This window comes from Bos javanicus, chromosome 10, assembly GCF_032452875.1.
Source record: "Bos javanicus breed banteng chromosome 10, ARS-OSU_banteng_1.0, whole genome shotgun sequence".
Taxonomy (NCBI): domain Eukaryota; kingdom Metazoa; phylum Chordata; class Mammalia; order Artiodactyla; family Bovidae; genus Bos; species Bos javanicus.
Window position 1 is genome coordinate 12,516,318 of NC_083877.1, and position 15,995 is coordinate 12,532,312.

At 48.1% G+C, this 15,995-nt stretch overlaps 1 protein-coding gene across 5 annotated transcripts in view; it reads left to right on the plus strand.

Moving 5' to 3' along the window:
• SLC24A1 (solute carrier family 24 member 1) overlaps positions 1 to 15,995 on the plus strand; it is a 53,974-nt gene that overhangs the window by 27,490 nt on the left and 10,489 nt on the right. For 4 of the 5 annotated variants that reach the window (XM_061430105.1, XM_061430109.1, XM_061430107.1 and 1 more), the window contains 3 exons: positions 10,305 to 10,358; positions 11,990 to 12,098; positions 15,905 to 15,988. In XM_061430105.1, coding sequence (XP_061286089.1) covers positions 10,305 to 10,358; positions 11,990 to 12,098; positions 15,905 to 15,988 — 247 coding nt within the window. The remainder of the gene's footprint in view (positions 1 to 10,304; positions 10,359 to 11,989; positions 12,099 to 15,904; positions 15,989 to 15,995) is intronic. The other variant, XM_061430108.1, reaches the window with a different exon arrangement.

Below are 15,995 nucleotides of genomic sequence, written 5' to 3' on the forward strand. Positions count from 1 at the left end.
GTGGTGTTTAGGGTTTATCTAGCACCCTTACTTTCAATTAATCTTGTTTGTTCACATTCCAGACCTGGGTGGGCCGGGGCTGGTAGCTTGGTTAGGATCTGAGAAGGAGGAGGTTATTTGAGCTTTGTTTGGTTTTTAAAATATTGGAGGTGGGAGCTCCTCTCATCCACTGACAGGCCAGCCTTGAGTGTAGAGCTCTGTTTCAGTGCTGACTGGAGATCAGATATTGAGAGCTCCAACTCTGGGGCTTTCTTCTGACTCCACAGTTCTGTTCCAAGAATTTCTCTGCCTCCGTGAGGGACCTTCTTGCTAAATTCATTGCTTGAGTCAATAATCTGGACAGTGAGATTTAACTGGGGAAGTGATCTCTAAACATCCATCCCAAAGTTTTTTGTTCCTTGAGACTCAAAAGTGAGAGGACCCTAGGGAACACAGACCTCATTTCTCTCATGCTCCTAAAGGTGAGTTTGGGCAAAGGTTGGCTCATAGCCTGCCTGTTTCAGATCTCAGAGAAGCCAGTAGTGTGAGCAGAATTTTGCGTGCAAAGAGTAGAAGGACTTAGCTGCTTAATCCAGCACAATTTTGATGAGTGGGCAGGATGGAGACCAAACTCAGCAATACATCTCAGAGCTACGTGGTACAAAAGAAATGAAATGTAATTCCTTTAGGACTTCTGAGATAACATGCAGTGTTCAGAGCATGGAACTGAGTTGGGAAATGTGGGTTCTAATCCAAGGCCCCCTCTAACTATGTGACCTTGGACAGACCCCTTCCCGTCTCTGGGGGAAATGACAGAGTCCAACTAATCATGAAAATGTTCTGTTTAGCTCTAACATTCATTGTTAATGTCCTGTGTCTAAGTGAGTTCAGTTCTGGCAGGCCCAACACAGCGGTTATCTGTCTGATCAACTGACCTTCAATTAGCGTATTTGTGTGGTGGCCCCAAAAGGAGAAATATCCTGCCCAAGGTTGGATAGCTGGAAAGTTTCCAAACTGGAATGGGAACGTGGTATCCTAACTTCCCATTCAGTGCTATCTTCCCAGATGACTGCTCTAAGAAGCCAGAGGCTTCAAAAAGAAAGGGAGACTCAGAGCATTACCTCTTTTAAACAAACAGGGGCCTCTCTCCTAACAAAGCTGTCAGGGCAGGCTTTGCTGAAGGTGGCTGTGAAACCTGATACTCTTTTCTGGGAAAGCATCTGTGGTTTGGTGTATGTTAGACCAGCAGTTTTCAAAATGCCTCTGACTTTCCTCCCAGCCCTTCACAGTAATTCTGTTTTCATTTAAACTCTGCAAATTCTCAATTTTCCATTTTATCAGAACTAGAGAAAGCTTGCCAAGCAAGTAAAGTATACTTGTGATTTCAAAAGAGAATTTGTAACTTACTTAAAAGACTGTTCAAGGTCTTTAGTAGCAGCTCTTTGCCAAGCAGTGAGAGCAGTGCTAATTACAACTGTTCTTATCTATTTATTAAAACGGATCCAGTATGAATTTTAATTAACAGCATTATTTTAAAAAAACAGGTTGAAATACTGGCTGTCCTTGACAGTAAATTTGTATTTATTTAAAATTGAAAACCTATACTCAGGACTTTCTGGCACGAACAGCTGCCTTCTAAAAATTAGTTCAAATAACTAAAAAGCTATAACTATTTAGAAATGGTTTTTGAAAACATGTGAATTTTCAGTTTCACCCCAGGTTTCTTATAGCCAGAGAGAGGGGTAACTGCCTTTGCTTATATCATTATGTATGTGTTTGGCTGCCCAAGACCTGTGATCATGTTAGAGGGAGGTAAATTAACCTGCCCTTCACTAACAGACTGAGGCAAGCCATTCTGTTTGAATTCTTCAAGGATTCTCTGAAAATCCAATCTTTGATCTGTGTTTTTCTTTTCTGTTCTTTTTTGGCCATGCCGAGCAACATTAGGATCTCAGTTCCCCAACCAGGGTCTGAACCTGGGTCATGGCAGTGAAAGCCCAGAATCCTAACCACTAGGCTACCAGAGAACTCCTGTCTTGCAGGGTTTTACTGAAAAGTTGTTGAGATGATGTACGTATGTCACAGGCCCTCCACCAGTGTGGATTCCTTTCCCTACTCCCTTTTCTGTGTTGGTACTCATTTTTGTGATTTATGCAAGAGTGTGTACTCACCCCTGCAAATTGCCTTACTTTACCTACGAAACTTTAACTCATAAATGAGCATGCCTTGTATGTCACTCACACAGACCTATCAGTTCACACCTCTTCCCTGACTAATGGGTCCCTTTGAGCATCACTTGGAGAAGGCAGGGAAACTAGGCTTAACAAGTCAGCCACGCCCCAAAGGTAAGGAAGTCAGAAGTAGGGAAAGGGCAGACAGAGTGGTCAGGAGTCAAGGAGGAGGAGGGTTGGGGAGAAGTCAGAGCCACAACTGCTCAGGAAGTTTAAGCAGGGGAAAGAGAAGTAGAGGGCAGTGGGAGCCAGCTCCCAGGAACAGGAAAGACACTTGGGCCTCTCCCTTCCTCTCTTGGCAGCCAGGGGTGAGGTGTGGCCACGGGATTAGGCTCATCATTGCTATTAAATAGGGGAAATAATCTTTGTATCTCCCTAAGGGCTAAGCTCAATGCCTCATCCCTAGCAGAAGCTCTGCAAGTATTTGGTTGTTTCCTCACAGAAACAGCCTGTTCCTCTAACAGGTCAGGGTCTCCGGTTTACAGAGAAAAGGGAGTAGGGAAAGGCATCCACACTTGTGGAGGGCCTGTGACATACGTACATCACCTCAACGACTTTTCAGTAGAACCCTGCAACAAGGGAGTTCTCTGGTGGCCTAGTGGATAGGATTCTGGGCTTTCACTACCATGGCCCAGGTTCAGACTCTGGTTGGGGAACTGAGATCCTGCATGTTGCTTGGCATGGCCAAAAAAGAAAAGAAAAAAAACCTCTGCGAGAATAGATTGTGATTGCCATTTTGCAGCTCAGAGGCTTGGAGAAGATAAGTAACTCAGCCAGAGTTGCATAACTAGCTGGTGGTCCTTGTCACCAGTTCATGAGCCCATTATTTGGGTTTTAACCCAGTCTCCTCTGATAACTTTCCCTGTTACCCTGGGCAAGTCAGTGCAACTTCATAAACCTATATTACTGAGCACTTAGATGAAAAGCCGTAAAAGGGACAGGCATAGACCAAAGTGACTATAAAGGGGACATTGTACAAAGTGCTACAAAGGCATTTTGCTTTTCTTCCAGATCTCACGCTGTTCATCTGTAAAGTGAATAGGATGAACTAGGGCAGGGTTTGGCAGACTCTTACTGAGAAGGGCCAGACAGTAAATATTTTAGGCTTTTGCAGGCCTTATAGTCTCTATCACAACTACTCAACTCTGTCCTGGTAGCCTGACAGCAGCCACAGATGATAAGTAAACAAATAGGAATGCCCTGTGGTGTTTTCCTGAGAGTTCTCCTACCTGAACAATTTGAAGATGTAATATCAGCATAGAACAATTCATTTTTTAATAAAATATTCACCGAGCTGCTGTGAAGTTTCTCAGCTACAGGAGCTTTCACTTTTTATTCTGCTCTGATAATCTAGAATTAGAATAAAGTGGGTTTTTTTGTGTGTGTGTGTGAATGATTCTAGTCAGAGTTCACACTTGAAAATATTTCCAGGAAAAAAAAAATGATGTAGTATCAAACACAGACACATAGTAACTAGAGTCTTTCTTTTAACACTGGCTGCAAAAAAAAAAAAAAAAAATCAAAGCTAAGAATATTTCAGACAACATTGTCTTGGTTTGAGAGTGCCTTTTATGAACCCGGTAAAGAAATGGTAAATGTTTGTATAGTTATCAACACAGTCTAACTTAGCTTGCTCTGAAACTTTTGTACCTGGGTTTGAAGCTATCAGTGTTCTTTGTTCTGGTCCCAAATGATAAATATCTGACCTTCCTTGACCATGCATAGTTGCAGAAAGCTGGAGTTGAGGCTCTAACCTGGCTAAAATGCCTTATTGTACTTGAAGGATGTTGGGCTCTTCTTTGTAGAGAGAGCTGCAGGCTTAGGTAGAAAGAACGGGCTGTCTGCATGAGATGCTGGTTGGCGAGACAGCCCTTTGCCACAGAGCACCAGTGGTGAAAAGATCTGCAATGTGGGGAATGAGACAGCTCCTTTGGAACCCGTAGCCACATTCTGCCCCGAGCATAACCCCCAGGAAGAAGTCTGTCAGTCTTTCTTCAGTGTGCTACAGGCTATTTTCTTCCTGGCAGGAAGAAACCAACAGGAGCCCCAAGCAGACAAACCTGGTGTCTCTTTAGGAACCAGTCTTCCCTTTCTTGTCAGGTTTGGCATTTATTCTGGTGCCTGCGCTGCCAGCCAGCCAGCTGTCTGCTGTGAACAAGCAGCAGCCACCAGCGCCCTTCCTGCCCTTGTGGGCCTGCCTTTGCTAGCTTGCAGGTAGTTCACTGTGCCCCCGAAGCGCTCACCCTAGGTAGTCTGAGGGGTTCCCTCCTCTGTTTCTCTCTCTCTCTCTCTCTCATTTTTTGGCTGCAGCATGCGGCTTGTGGGATCTTAGTTCCCCAACCAGGGATCAAACCCAGGCCCTTGGCAGTGAGAGCATGGAGTCCTAACCACTGGACCACCAAGAGTTCCCTAAACTCTTAAATAATAGTCGACTTCCCCCTAGTTATCAGGAAAATACGGCAAGAATCAAGTCCTCAGTGTTAAGGCTTCTTTTCCTCATAAAATTCTCTTAAGCTTTCAGCATTCATCTGCTGCTGGGTGCTGGCAGAGGACAAAATGAATCATAAGAAACAAGCAGATATTAACAGAAAAACTCAAACATCTGATCACACATTTAGAATGACTTATTTTTTTCTATAGATGTGTGTCTACTCATACAACAGGGTAATCTTTTTTCCCTAGTGTATGTGACGGGATTAAATATGAATTTAGGTAATCATGGTGTTCTACAAAAAACAGCATGACTTCTAGATGCTTTGCCACCTGAATAAACTGGAAATATAAAACTGACAGAAAATACTTTAATGTGGGGGAGTGGGCATATGGATGATAGACAAGTAAAATAAGTTAACATATTTCCGAGTATGAAAAGTGCTGTGAAGACAATAAGCAGTGCATGTGATGGAGAGTGAAGGTAGTGGGCCCCCGTCAGCCAGGGAGAGCAAGGGAGGCCTCCTGGAGGAGAAGTCCAAGTAGACATGAGCAGAATGAGGATTCTTCTGGATTTCTTCCCCATGCTCCATAGGGGAAGATGAGGGAACATTTGCAAAGACTCAGAGCAGGGACAGACGTTGATGCATTAGAGGAAAGAATTAGAGGTCAGGATTCTTGCCTGGGGATTCCCATGGAAGGAGGAGCCTGCAGGCCACAGTCCATTGAGTTGCAAAGAGCTGGGATACAGTTTAGCAACTAGATAGCAACAACAGATACTTAGTGAGTAAGGGGAGAGTTGCTTCATCAGGGCCCTGTGGTTCACATATGGAGTTTGGGTTTTATCTGAAGTTCAGTGGGAAATGATGTAATGAGGAATCGTAGTTAAAAGGTCACTACCTAACTGCTGTGTACAAAGTGAATGGTGGGTGTGTGACGGTGGAAGCAGGGAGTCCAGTTAGGAGGTTATTGTAGGTACCCAGCATATATTTGTGTGTGTATCTTTGAGAGGTATTTTGAAGACAGAATCACCTGGACTTGGTGGTACTGTGGATGTGGAGGGCCAGTGAGAGGGAGGCAAGGAGTTTGGCTTGAGCAGCCGGGTGGATGGTGGCGCCATCTGGTGAGAAAAGGACGAGTATGGGAAGAGCGGGTTCCGGGGAGACAAGTTCCCACCCTGGAATGAGTTTGAGGGTTTATGTCACCTCCGAGTGGATGCCTCTGAGAGGCAGTTGCACAAATGGACTTAAAGCTTATGAACAAGGTCAGGGCTGGAAGTAGAAACTTGTCAATTACCAACAAATGTATGGTTATTAAAATCAAGGACCAGCTGATGCTACTCTGAAAGAGAGGGAGAGGGGGAGAGAGAGTTTAGGATTAAGCCCTAAAGAACTCCAATGTTTGTTTATTTGGCAAACATTTATGAACTCTCTTTGTCAGAGACCTGTGTAGGAACTGGGGATACAGTCAGAAATAAGGCACAGTTCCAGCCCACAAGCGGCTCAGCCTGTCAGAGGAACAGGAGTTGATCCAGGTTTTGTGGGGTCTGACACTCTTTAAGAAAAGGAATATAAAACCATTGCTACAAAATTAAACATGAGGCCTTGGAACGGTTTGTGTAGGGGGCAGAGGGACCCTGAGGTTTAAGGTTTATCAGTTCTGTGGTAAATTCCCCTTAGTGGGGAAGACAGAAAAGTAAGACTAAACTTTACTGTATCTTGTGTAATGATATAGTTAAGTGCTGAGAGATTTAGCACTGCTGAGAGTGGACATCTCAACAGAAAGTCAAGGAAGGCTTCGTAGGTGAGGTGATGCTTAGCTGAATCTTGAAGGACAAGCAGGGGTTGGCTGACGGAAGAAGGGATAGGAGTCTCTTGCTGCTGCTGCTATTAAGTCGCTTCAGTCGTGGCCGACTCTGTGCGACCCCATAGATGGCAGCCCACCAGGCTCCTCCGTCCATGGGATTTGCCAGGCAAGAGCACTGGAGTGGGGTGCCTTCTCCGATAGGCATCTCCTAGGCGTGTGTAAAGGCCAGTGCAGCTTCACCCTCTCTCCTTCCCCTGGCCTTTATGCATGTCAAGGCATGTTTTTAAACAGTTTTTAAAAAAAAAGCAGGTGAAACTAATTTTAATAATGCACTTCTAGCTACTGAGTTCTTAAAGTGAGGCTAGTCTGAATTGAGATTTGCTGTAAGTATGAAAGGGTTTCAGAGGGTTACTTTGAAAAAAAGGGGCTTCCCAGGTGGTACAGTGGTAAAGAATCTGCCTGCCAGTGCAGGAGATGTGGGTTCAGTCTCTGGGTTGGGATGATCCCCTGGAGGAGGAAATGGCAACCCATTCCAGTAATTCTTGCCTGGGAAATCCCCTGGGCAGAGGAGCCTGGCAGGCTGTAGTCCATGTAGTCTCAAAGAGTTGGACATGATTGAGCAACTGAGCACGCATGTATGAGAAAAAAGGTAAAATTTTTTGTTAACATTTAAAAATTAATTACAAGTTGAACTATAATTTTGATATATTGAGTTAAAGTACATTATTAAAATTAATTTCACCTGTTTATTTTACTGTTTAAAAATGTGACCACTAAAAAAATTAAAATTACAAATGTGGCTTGCATTGTGTTGCTATCAGCAAGGACTGGACTGTAGGTAAGCAGAAGGCTAGAATATGCTTAGCTAAGGAGAGTCCCCCCTGAGGACACTGAGCCCCCAAGGTGCAGGGAAGGGACATGATGTCCTTCTCTCAGAAAATCACTCTGGCTGAGGGGTGAACAATGAACCAGAAGAACAGACCAGGAGTCAGGAGGCTGTTATGGGATTGTAGGCAGGAATGAGGCCACATTGGAGGACTTTGAGGAGCTACGCCTGACAGTTGTACACGAGTTGTGAGGGGAGGAATTTGGGTACACTTTCAGGTTTCCAGCCTAGAAAAATGAGTGGATCAGGGTGCTAGACTGTATTCAGTGACGTTATGGCTCAGACCAGGGATTTAGAAAATCTTTATTGAATGAATGTCTGAAAGAATATCACATGCACAGTTTAGGAACTGTGTCTCTGATGATCTAGAAAGGGAGAGGTGTGATCACCCGCTGTGTCGGTGGGAGATAGGAACTGGAGGTCAGAAGGACAGGCCCCCTGAGGGGTTGCCCTGTTCACCACTGGTCAGTGAGCGGCTGCAAGGGACCCTGTCGCTCATCCTCATCAAGATGCCTCACAGGTGTTGGGGGCTTGGCTGGTATGAGAGAAGTCTTTAGTTTCCTCAGCCTTTTGGTTAATTTTCATGAGGAGATGGTGGGGTGGGGGGAGCTGAAGAAAGAGGGGGATGATTGGTGTGTTGTTAGAGTTTCATGGGGGAATGTGTGTGTAATAAGGGGATACTCTGAAAGCACCTCATTGCCGGTACCAGTACCCACATATGGACCCATCTGTCACACTGAAATGTAGGCAGACGTTTACATCCATTTACCTGAAATGTCAATAGTTTGAAACAGAGCCACTAGGAAATCTAAATTTGACTTCATGTGAGTTAGTAAAAGTAACAACAAAAACAAACCTCTGAAAAGAGATTAGGAGATGGGGAATTCTGGCACTATTGTTGTGAGTGTGGGCAAGTCACAGACCCCTTCTGCATCTCCGTCTTGTTATCTGCCAAGATAGCAACAATACTAGTCTTGTCTGTTTCATAGAGTTAGTATCAAGTGAGAAAATGCATGTGAAGGGCTCCAGAAAGTTAGAAGTGCCTACTGAGGGTAGAAGACGTTGATATGTACAATGAAGAGGAAACCATAGAGAAGTACTTTGATTTAAATAAGTCTGAATGGAAGAGAAATCACGAAGCATGTGCTTCATGGGGCGAAAGTCAGTCTCTCCTTTGCTTTTGTGAACAGAACCACTCATCCCAAAGGGTAGCTTGGCCGCTCATATTTCTCCGAACTCACTGGTGAGAATCGGACATAATAAATAGTGAGGTGGCTGGGTTGTGGGGTTTGGTGCTGTAACCTCCTGTATCCCAGTGAAAGAGCGGATTTGTCCAAAAAATGCACAGTGCCCCCTTCATAGTCACACTGGTTGTTTCTGTTTTGTTTCATTCCTTGTATGTTCGTTCATCCATTCAACAGTGTGTGTCCAAGCAGTCAAACCTCTACCCCCTTCAAAGATTACCTAGATTTCACCTACTTTTCAGAGGCCTCCATGTCCATCCTAGCACAGTACCTTTATCTGTGTCTCTCATTTCTTCAGGCACATTCTGCCTTGTCATGTGGTGATGTTATCGTTGGTCTTGATTCTTTTCTGTAGAAAAGAATCCATGCCCTGGACACCTTTGTATCGCCACAACACTAGCACAGTTCCAGGTAGACAGCAGGTGCTCAGAAAATAAGAACTGAATGAATGAGCAAATTGGGTGGATAAATGTTGGGTAGCCCCTAATTGAGCAGCATTTTCTACATTTTCTGATCAGGCAGAGATGGGAGTGTAGTAAGTCCAGTTCTGCTTCTTGCCATGGAGGTTGATGGGAGGGTGGAGGCAATGCTAAGGTAAAGACAATTACCGGAGGAGGCCATTGCTGACTGTTCACTCATTCAGCCAGTATTCACTGCTGCTAAGTCGCTTCAGTGGTGTCCGACTCTGTGCGACCCCATAGACGGCAGCCCACCAGGCTCCCCTGTCCCTGGGATTCTCCAGGCAAGAACACTGGAGTGGGCTGCCATTTCCTTTTCAAATGCATGAAAGTGAAAAGTAAAGTGAAGTTGCTCAGTTGTGTCCAACTCTTCGCGACCCCATGGACTGCAGCCTACCAGGCTCCTCCGTCCATGGGATTTTCCAGGCAAGAGTACTGGAGTGGGGTGCCATTGCCTTCTCCGCTGAACCCTTGCTAAATGCCAGGCAGCGTTCTTATGCTTGGCATATAAGCAGGTATCATAAATGAAATAGATAGTCTATCTTTAAGGTTCTAGTGGGACAGTCAATTTATTTGTGTTTGCCAGCATACAAATGAAAGTGAAGTGTTAGTTGCTCAGTCATGCCTGACTCTTTGGGACCCCATGGACTGTAGCCTGCCAGGCTCCTCTGTCCATAGAATTCTCTAGGCAAGAATACTGGAGTGGGTTGCCATTTCCTTCTCCAGGGGATCTTCCTGATCCAGGAATTGAACCCAGGTCTCCTGCATTGCAGACAGATTGTTTACTGTCTGAGCCACCAGGATATCCCATACAAATAGCATATAAATAAGTTGGGGAAAGTGCTATGAAGGAAAAGAACAGGTGTCCATAAAAGAATTAGATGCACACCTTAGCTTCCCAGAGGAAGGTGACATATAAATGCAGACCTGAACCATGGGGGTGGGGGAAGAGGGTTCCAAACAGAGGAGGAGGGACCGTGTGATGCGGGTTTTGAGGTGGGTGAAGAGGGTGGCGCTGAGGGACTGAAGGACAGTGTCGCTGGGTTACTGCGCCTCAGTGAGTGGACACACTTGACTGGGACTGCTGCATGCAGACTGAAGCCAGACTGTGGAAGGCAGGCTGGGACGTGTTAGAAACATTTTCTGGGGCCGCGTTATGTCTGGGTGTGTTTCTGTGTTCCCACATGAGGGCTCCCTGGAGAGAGAGGGAAGTAGGGAGGAGAGGGGAGGGTCTCTCTAAACATCTTGTGATTCCTGTCCCTGTTTGCAGCCGGGCGATGGGACAGTTGTGGTGGATGAGCAGCAGGATAACAAGAAGCTGAAGGTGGGTGTCATGTGGAGTCTGCCCAGGGGGCCACTGCAGGGTTTCAGAGGATGACCACAGACCCGGGGCACTGTGGCCCAGAAGCTGGGGATCCTGGGCTGGGCTCAAGCCTGGGAAGCTCCTGGGAACTCTGTCAGGGTGAGCAGGGAGGGAGCCAGAGGGACTGTCACCTCCAGGTGGCCTTGGAGGGGGCACTAGCTTGGGAGCTAAGCCCAGAATGTCACTGCTCACTGCCTGTGTGAGCATGGGCCTCAGATTCTGCATCAGTAAAATGTCTGGACTAGACAAACTCAAGTCCCACTTTGTAGCCCCAACACTCTGATTGGTCTAAAAGCAGACTTACTTGTGGCTTTGGAATGCCCTAGAACTAAGAGAAACATACAAAGGGCGGGCCAAGGGGGTCTGAGGTTTCTGAAAATCTATGTCTTAGCTGCCTTTGGTCTGTGGGGCGTTTGGGAAGAAGAATGAGGACCTTAGAAGAGGCTGGGTCCTGAGTGAAACTTCCCCCATCCTACGAAAATTCCTAGGACTGTTGTGAAGTATTGTGTGACCATAGCCACTAGATGGCAGAAGAGTTCAGATCCAGAGGGTTGGCTGGGAAAGGAAGACGACTGAGCAAGTCTGTCTTTGGGTGTTTCCTTGTAAATCAGACGGTGTTTCTACGTGTGTCACTAGTGTAAAAAATGAACAAAAAATCCAACTGAGTCAATGTAAAGATCGGATTGGCTTTATTCAATCATTCCTGACTTGGGCAGCATCCCATTTAGCAAATAGAAAGGAGTTCCTGGTTGCTTCAGGCAAGGTCACCTTCCTTTGGGGGATAGCAAGGGTCTATCAGTAGATCACCTCACTGGTGTGCTAACCAGCCCATTCCAGACTAACTGGTTAAGAGTACGTTCCTGGGAGGGGCTGAAACTGCAGTTAGGTTAGGTATCTTATGTTTCAGTTTGGTGATGTGCGCAGAGCACAAGTGACTCCATTTTGGGCCTTTGGTCTCTCTTAACGCTACGAATGAGTATGTGTCACATCTGTGTGTCTGCATATACAGATGTGTGTATGTGTGTACCTGTGAAGGTCTCTTGAGCACATGGATAGAAAAGAAAGGGCTGGATTCCGAAGACCTGGGTCGTTGTCTTAACTCTTTCACTGACACCCCAAAGACGGATAAGCACGCGGCCTTGTTGACTTTTCGGTTTTTTCCTGTAGGTGGGTATCATAGCCTTGCTCGTCTCCGGGGGCGGGGCAGTGACAGAGCACCAGGATGTTCTCTGTGGACTGTCAGGGGCTGTGCGCATGCACAGTGGGGCTGTCTGTGAGGTGTGTGGGTGAAACTGTTTCTTAGAGGGTGGACTTGCGGGGATGGACACCCTCAGGAATGTGGTGTCCTTAATATACATCGTCTGCTCCCTGTCAAGAGCTTGGGGAATGACTGGGAATGTAGAATTAACCAGTCGTAGAAGAGTTGAGGGGAGGCTGAGAAGGGAAGCACTGTAACTCTCCTGTTGAGGTGAAGGGAGAGGGGACGCCAAGATAAGGCTCTGATCTTTACTTTTCATGAGGCCCCCCCGTGTGGCGCCTCCCCGGGCTTGGACGGGGGCCCACTGAGGCCTGTGCGGCTCTTTCCTGCTCAGCTTTCATCCATGCTGACCCGAGGGAGCAGCTCGGCCTCTCTGCACAACAGCACCATCCGCAGCACCATCTACCAGCTCATGCTCCACAGCCTGGACCCTCTGGGGGAAGGTAAGCAAGGCCTGCCCAGACCTGCGTGGTCTCCCTGTCCACTCCTTCCCTTCTGAGCTGGGCAGAACCGGGGCTTGTGAAGCGCAGAGGCAGTGGAGCGAGGGCGGGAGTTGGAGGATGGCAAGGGCAGCCAGTCGGGGAAGCCTCACCCAGAGGACCCTGTGGAGCTGCCCTTACTTATGCACACCCCTCCCTCCCTGTCTCTTTGTCCCTCCTGTGAAACGAAAGGGGTTATCTGCAGTGAGTGGGGCCCTGAGGGTCGCGTGCCCTGCGCTGGTTTTTGTGGGGGCTGCCCTCAGTGACTTTCTGCAAAGCCCACTCCCATGAGTCAGCCCCGATGTCCCACAGAGTCTCCAGCCGGATAGTGTGGCCAAGGTTGCTTCTGGGGGCACCTCCTGTGGGGCCCCATGGCTGGAAGTTCTGGCTGGTACCTTCCTTTGCTCTGTATTCAGTTCTGGAGTCTCAGGAAGCTGGCTGACCCCTCCCCCAGCCAGGAATCCCAAAGGACACCTCGAGAGCCAGCAGGACCACTTCTGGGAGTCTGAGGGTCCAAAGTGCAGTGGAGGCTAAAGTCCAACTTGACAAATGATAGAAACAGCTGAGAGTCTCACCATCCTCCTTCCACATCTTGCCTATTGCCCCGCTTCCTCAGAGAGCCGTCTCGGACACGCTTTGCAGGCCCCGAGGGGCGCTCTCAGGTACACTCCTATTCTCTTGGGGCGCCTCTGTCTCTGGGATGCTGGTGCAGAACTGGAGCCAGGCAGGAGGCCCATCAGAGAAAGCTGACTTTGGGGCAGAAGCCAAGGAGTTGGAGTGCAGTTGGGCAGGAGGCTGAGGCCTGAGCTGAATGTGACACCAGAGACTGACCCGTGAGGCCCAGGGACAGATTTTAGGGGCTTCAGAATTTCTCAGACCCTGAAGCGTCTTCTTCACATAATATACTGGGTGTTTAAGACAAGCATATTGTACTGTGAAAAGTAGAGTCAAAGGTAAGGTGATCAAACTTTATGTACAAAATCTTGAAGGTGAGTCTCCACAGACATTGGGAGAGGCCACCCCCATGTCAGCTCCAAAAAAACAGCACCCCTGGGGTTTCAGGGTGCAGTCTGCAGCATCGGCAGCCTGTGGGTGGTCAGTGCTGGGCGTGTATCTGGCCAGGGCACCGTGAAGGAAGCTGTATCCCTGGGTTAGGCCTGGCTCTCCTTGTGGAACTGCCATCTCTAGTAAAGTCCTAAAGATAAAGACCTTTTCCTGAATGGGCCTCCAGGGCCCCCTGCCTGATCCTCTTCCATGACCAGTAGCTGCCCGCTGGCCTACTTGTCCTAACAGGATTATGTGAAGTCCAGGCCGTGTCCAGGCCAGGCCGAGGTCAGAGGAGATTGATACTAAGGAGATGATCCGGCCATGCTGAGAGCTGAGGAGCCACGTGAGGAAACAAGCCCTGGGGGAGCCAGTGACCGTCATCCCCAGGAAGACAAGCACGTCTTGTGTGGGCGTGTGGCGGGCGTGCAGTGGCCCTCCCGGGGGAGGCTTGCTGATGTTGCTGGCGTGCAGTCCTGCTCAAAGAAGCCAGCCCTGATCCTGCACCCCGAGATTCCACCCAGGAGGGGCTGGGATGAAGACCTTTGTTCCCAGCACTTTCCAGACACGTTTGTGTTTCCGTATGCTATATTCAGATGACTGTCCAGATGTTTCTACCCTTTCCAAGTATTCCAGCTCTTTCCACAGAGCTGATCCGTGGTCTGAACTCTTACCCTGGGCAGGGGCTCTACCTCTCTAGTACCTCATGCTTCTTCTGGTGATTTCACATGGATGTGTGCGTGTGTATATGAAAGAGATGAAGAAACAGAGAAAGGCCCTGAAGCTGACCTGCGTTCCTTAGGGCATGGGAAATGAGAGGTTAGGGCGTGTAATGAAGAAGAAGAAGAAAGAGGGAAACTTGATTTTCTTGCCAGCCCCTCCAGGCAACAGTCTACAGGTATTCTTGGCACCAGGACTGGGGCCAGGGGAGCCCTTGGAAAAGTTATGTGTTGTTCAGCAGAAGACTGCAGTGCTTGATCAGTGTCCGTGGGGCACTGGAGCTGTCTGCATGAGGGAGGCAGTGGAGTACTCACTTTCTGACATCTCAGTTCTGATGGGACCTGCTGAGCAGGCCCACCGGGACAGGATGCTTCAAGGGATCACACGTGCCAGAGTGATGGCTGTGTGGGGTGGAGCCAGTTGCCAGAGGCAGCTGCAGCTGAACCACCCTGATTGTTCAGGAGACAGGTTGAGAGAAGGAAACTCTGGACCTGTTTCTGCTTCTGGACCCGTTCTGGACCCAGGCAGAGTTTGATTCCCACATCTTCACAGTGTGCCGGTGTTCTGGACTAGAGGATCTTTGGGGTCCATTCTAACTCAGACCCTCTGGAATGCTGGGCCTCAAAGGTGCAGAATTGCTTCCTGGGTGGAACAGCTGCTCTCAGCGAGTGTTGTCAGCTCATCATGGTTGTCATAGCTAACACTTACGTAGTATCTTGTAGCTGCCAGGCGCTGATTTAAGCATATTCGTATATAAATTCATGTATTCCTTCAACAACTCTGTTAAGATTTTATAGGTGAGGAATCTGAGGTACAGAGGATCACCCTGCTGGATCCACAGCTAGCACTTGGCAGAACTAGGATTCAAACCCAGGCATCTGGCTCCAAAATCTAAGCTAACATAGCAATATTTAATGCAGCAGTTAAAGTACTTTTGTTTATTTTGTCCCTTAGACCCCCATATCAGTGTTCCAAGTGTATCATATTGTTGCTTTTTTAGAGGGGGGACGCTGAGGTGTAGCGAGGGCGCACAGGCTTCCCCAGGCCACCTGGCACTCACGGGCGGAGCCAGCCTGGACCCCAGATAGACCCACGGCTTTGTTCTGCCGCCCGTGCCCTCGTCCTCACCCCACGGCCTGCACAGCTGTGAGGAGGGCCCTCCTGAGCCCCTGCAGCTCAGTCTTGTGCCTCTCAGCTGAAACTATAGCACTTTGCATGTTGCCTGGAACATAGTCATATCGAAAGAGAGCTGCCGTCCCCATTTTTCTTTTCTGGCAATCAGGACAGTGCTATTCTGTGCATGATGCTCTGAGGACCACCAGCAGAGCATGAGCCGTGCAGAGGGGTCTGGAAGGAGGCTCTGCTTGGGTTCCAGGTGTCTGAGGTCCAAAGGAGTGTGACAGGAGCTTGATGATCCGTCATTTCCCTTTCCCACTGGAGAGGGGAGGCTTATGAACATGGCCACCAGTATGGCCCTGGAAGAGCAAAGCTTCTAGTAAATTCATAGACGGTAAACTGCAGACCTTACAGTCTAGTCCAAGGGTTGCAGGAACACCTCGCTAACACCTCCCTGTCATTATTTCCCCATTCCCTGCCCATTTCAGACATCACCAGTGAATCATGGTGCTCTGCAGCCAAGCTTGGAGCAGAATTCTCAATTCAGCACTCAGGCAGCCATCACTTGAGTTCATAAAGGACATAAATACTATTTGTTGCCCCCAAGTCTAACCATGTCATTTTATCAGAAAGGAAATAGGCCTAGAGTGGAAAGTGACTAGCTGAAGGTCATAGCTAGTTAGTGACAGTGTAGGGAATTTAAGGCAGAAGTTTGGGAATTGGGCACTGTGAATAGGCTGAGGAGGACCAGAGTCTGCATGTTGCAACTTCCAGGCCAGACTCTTTCCACCCACTTCAGCTGCTCTGGCCGTCAGCTGACCAGGCTAGCTGAAGGGTGTGGCAGGGACCCTGCAGTCCTGGATGAGACGTGTTTCCTTTCTCATTCACAGCCCGGCCCTCCAAGGACAAGGAGGAGGAGACCTTGATTCAGGAGGCAAAAGCCACGCCTCAGGCCGAAGCAGAGAGCAAACCAGGTGAGAC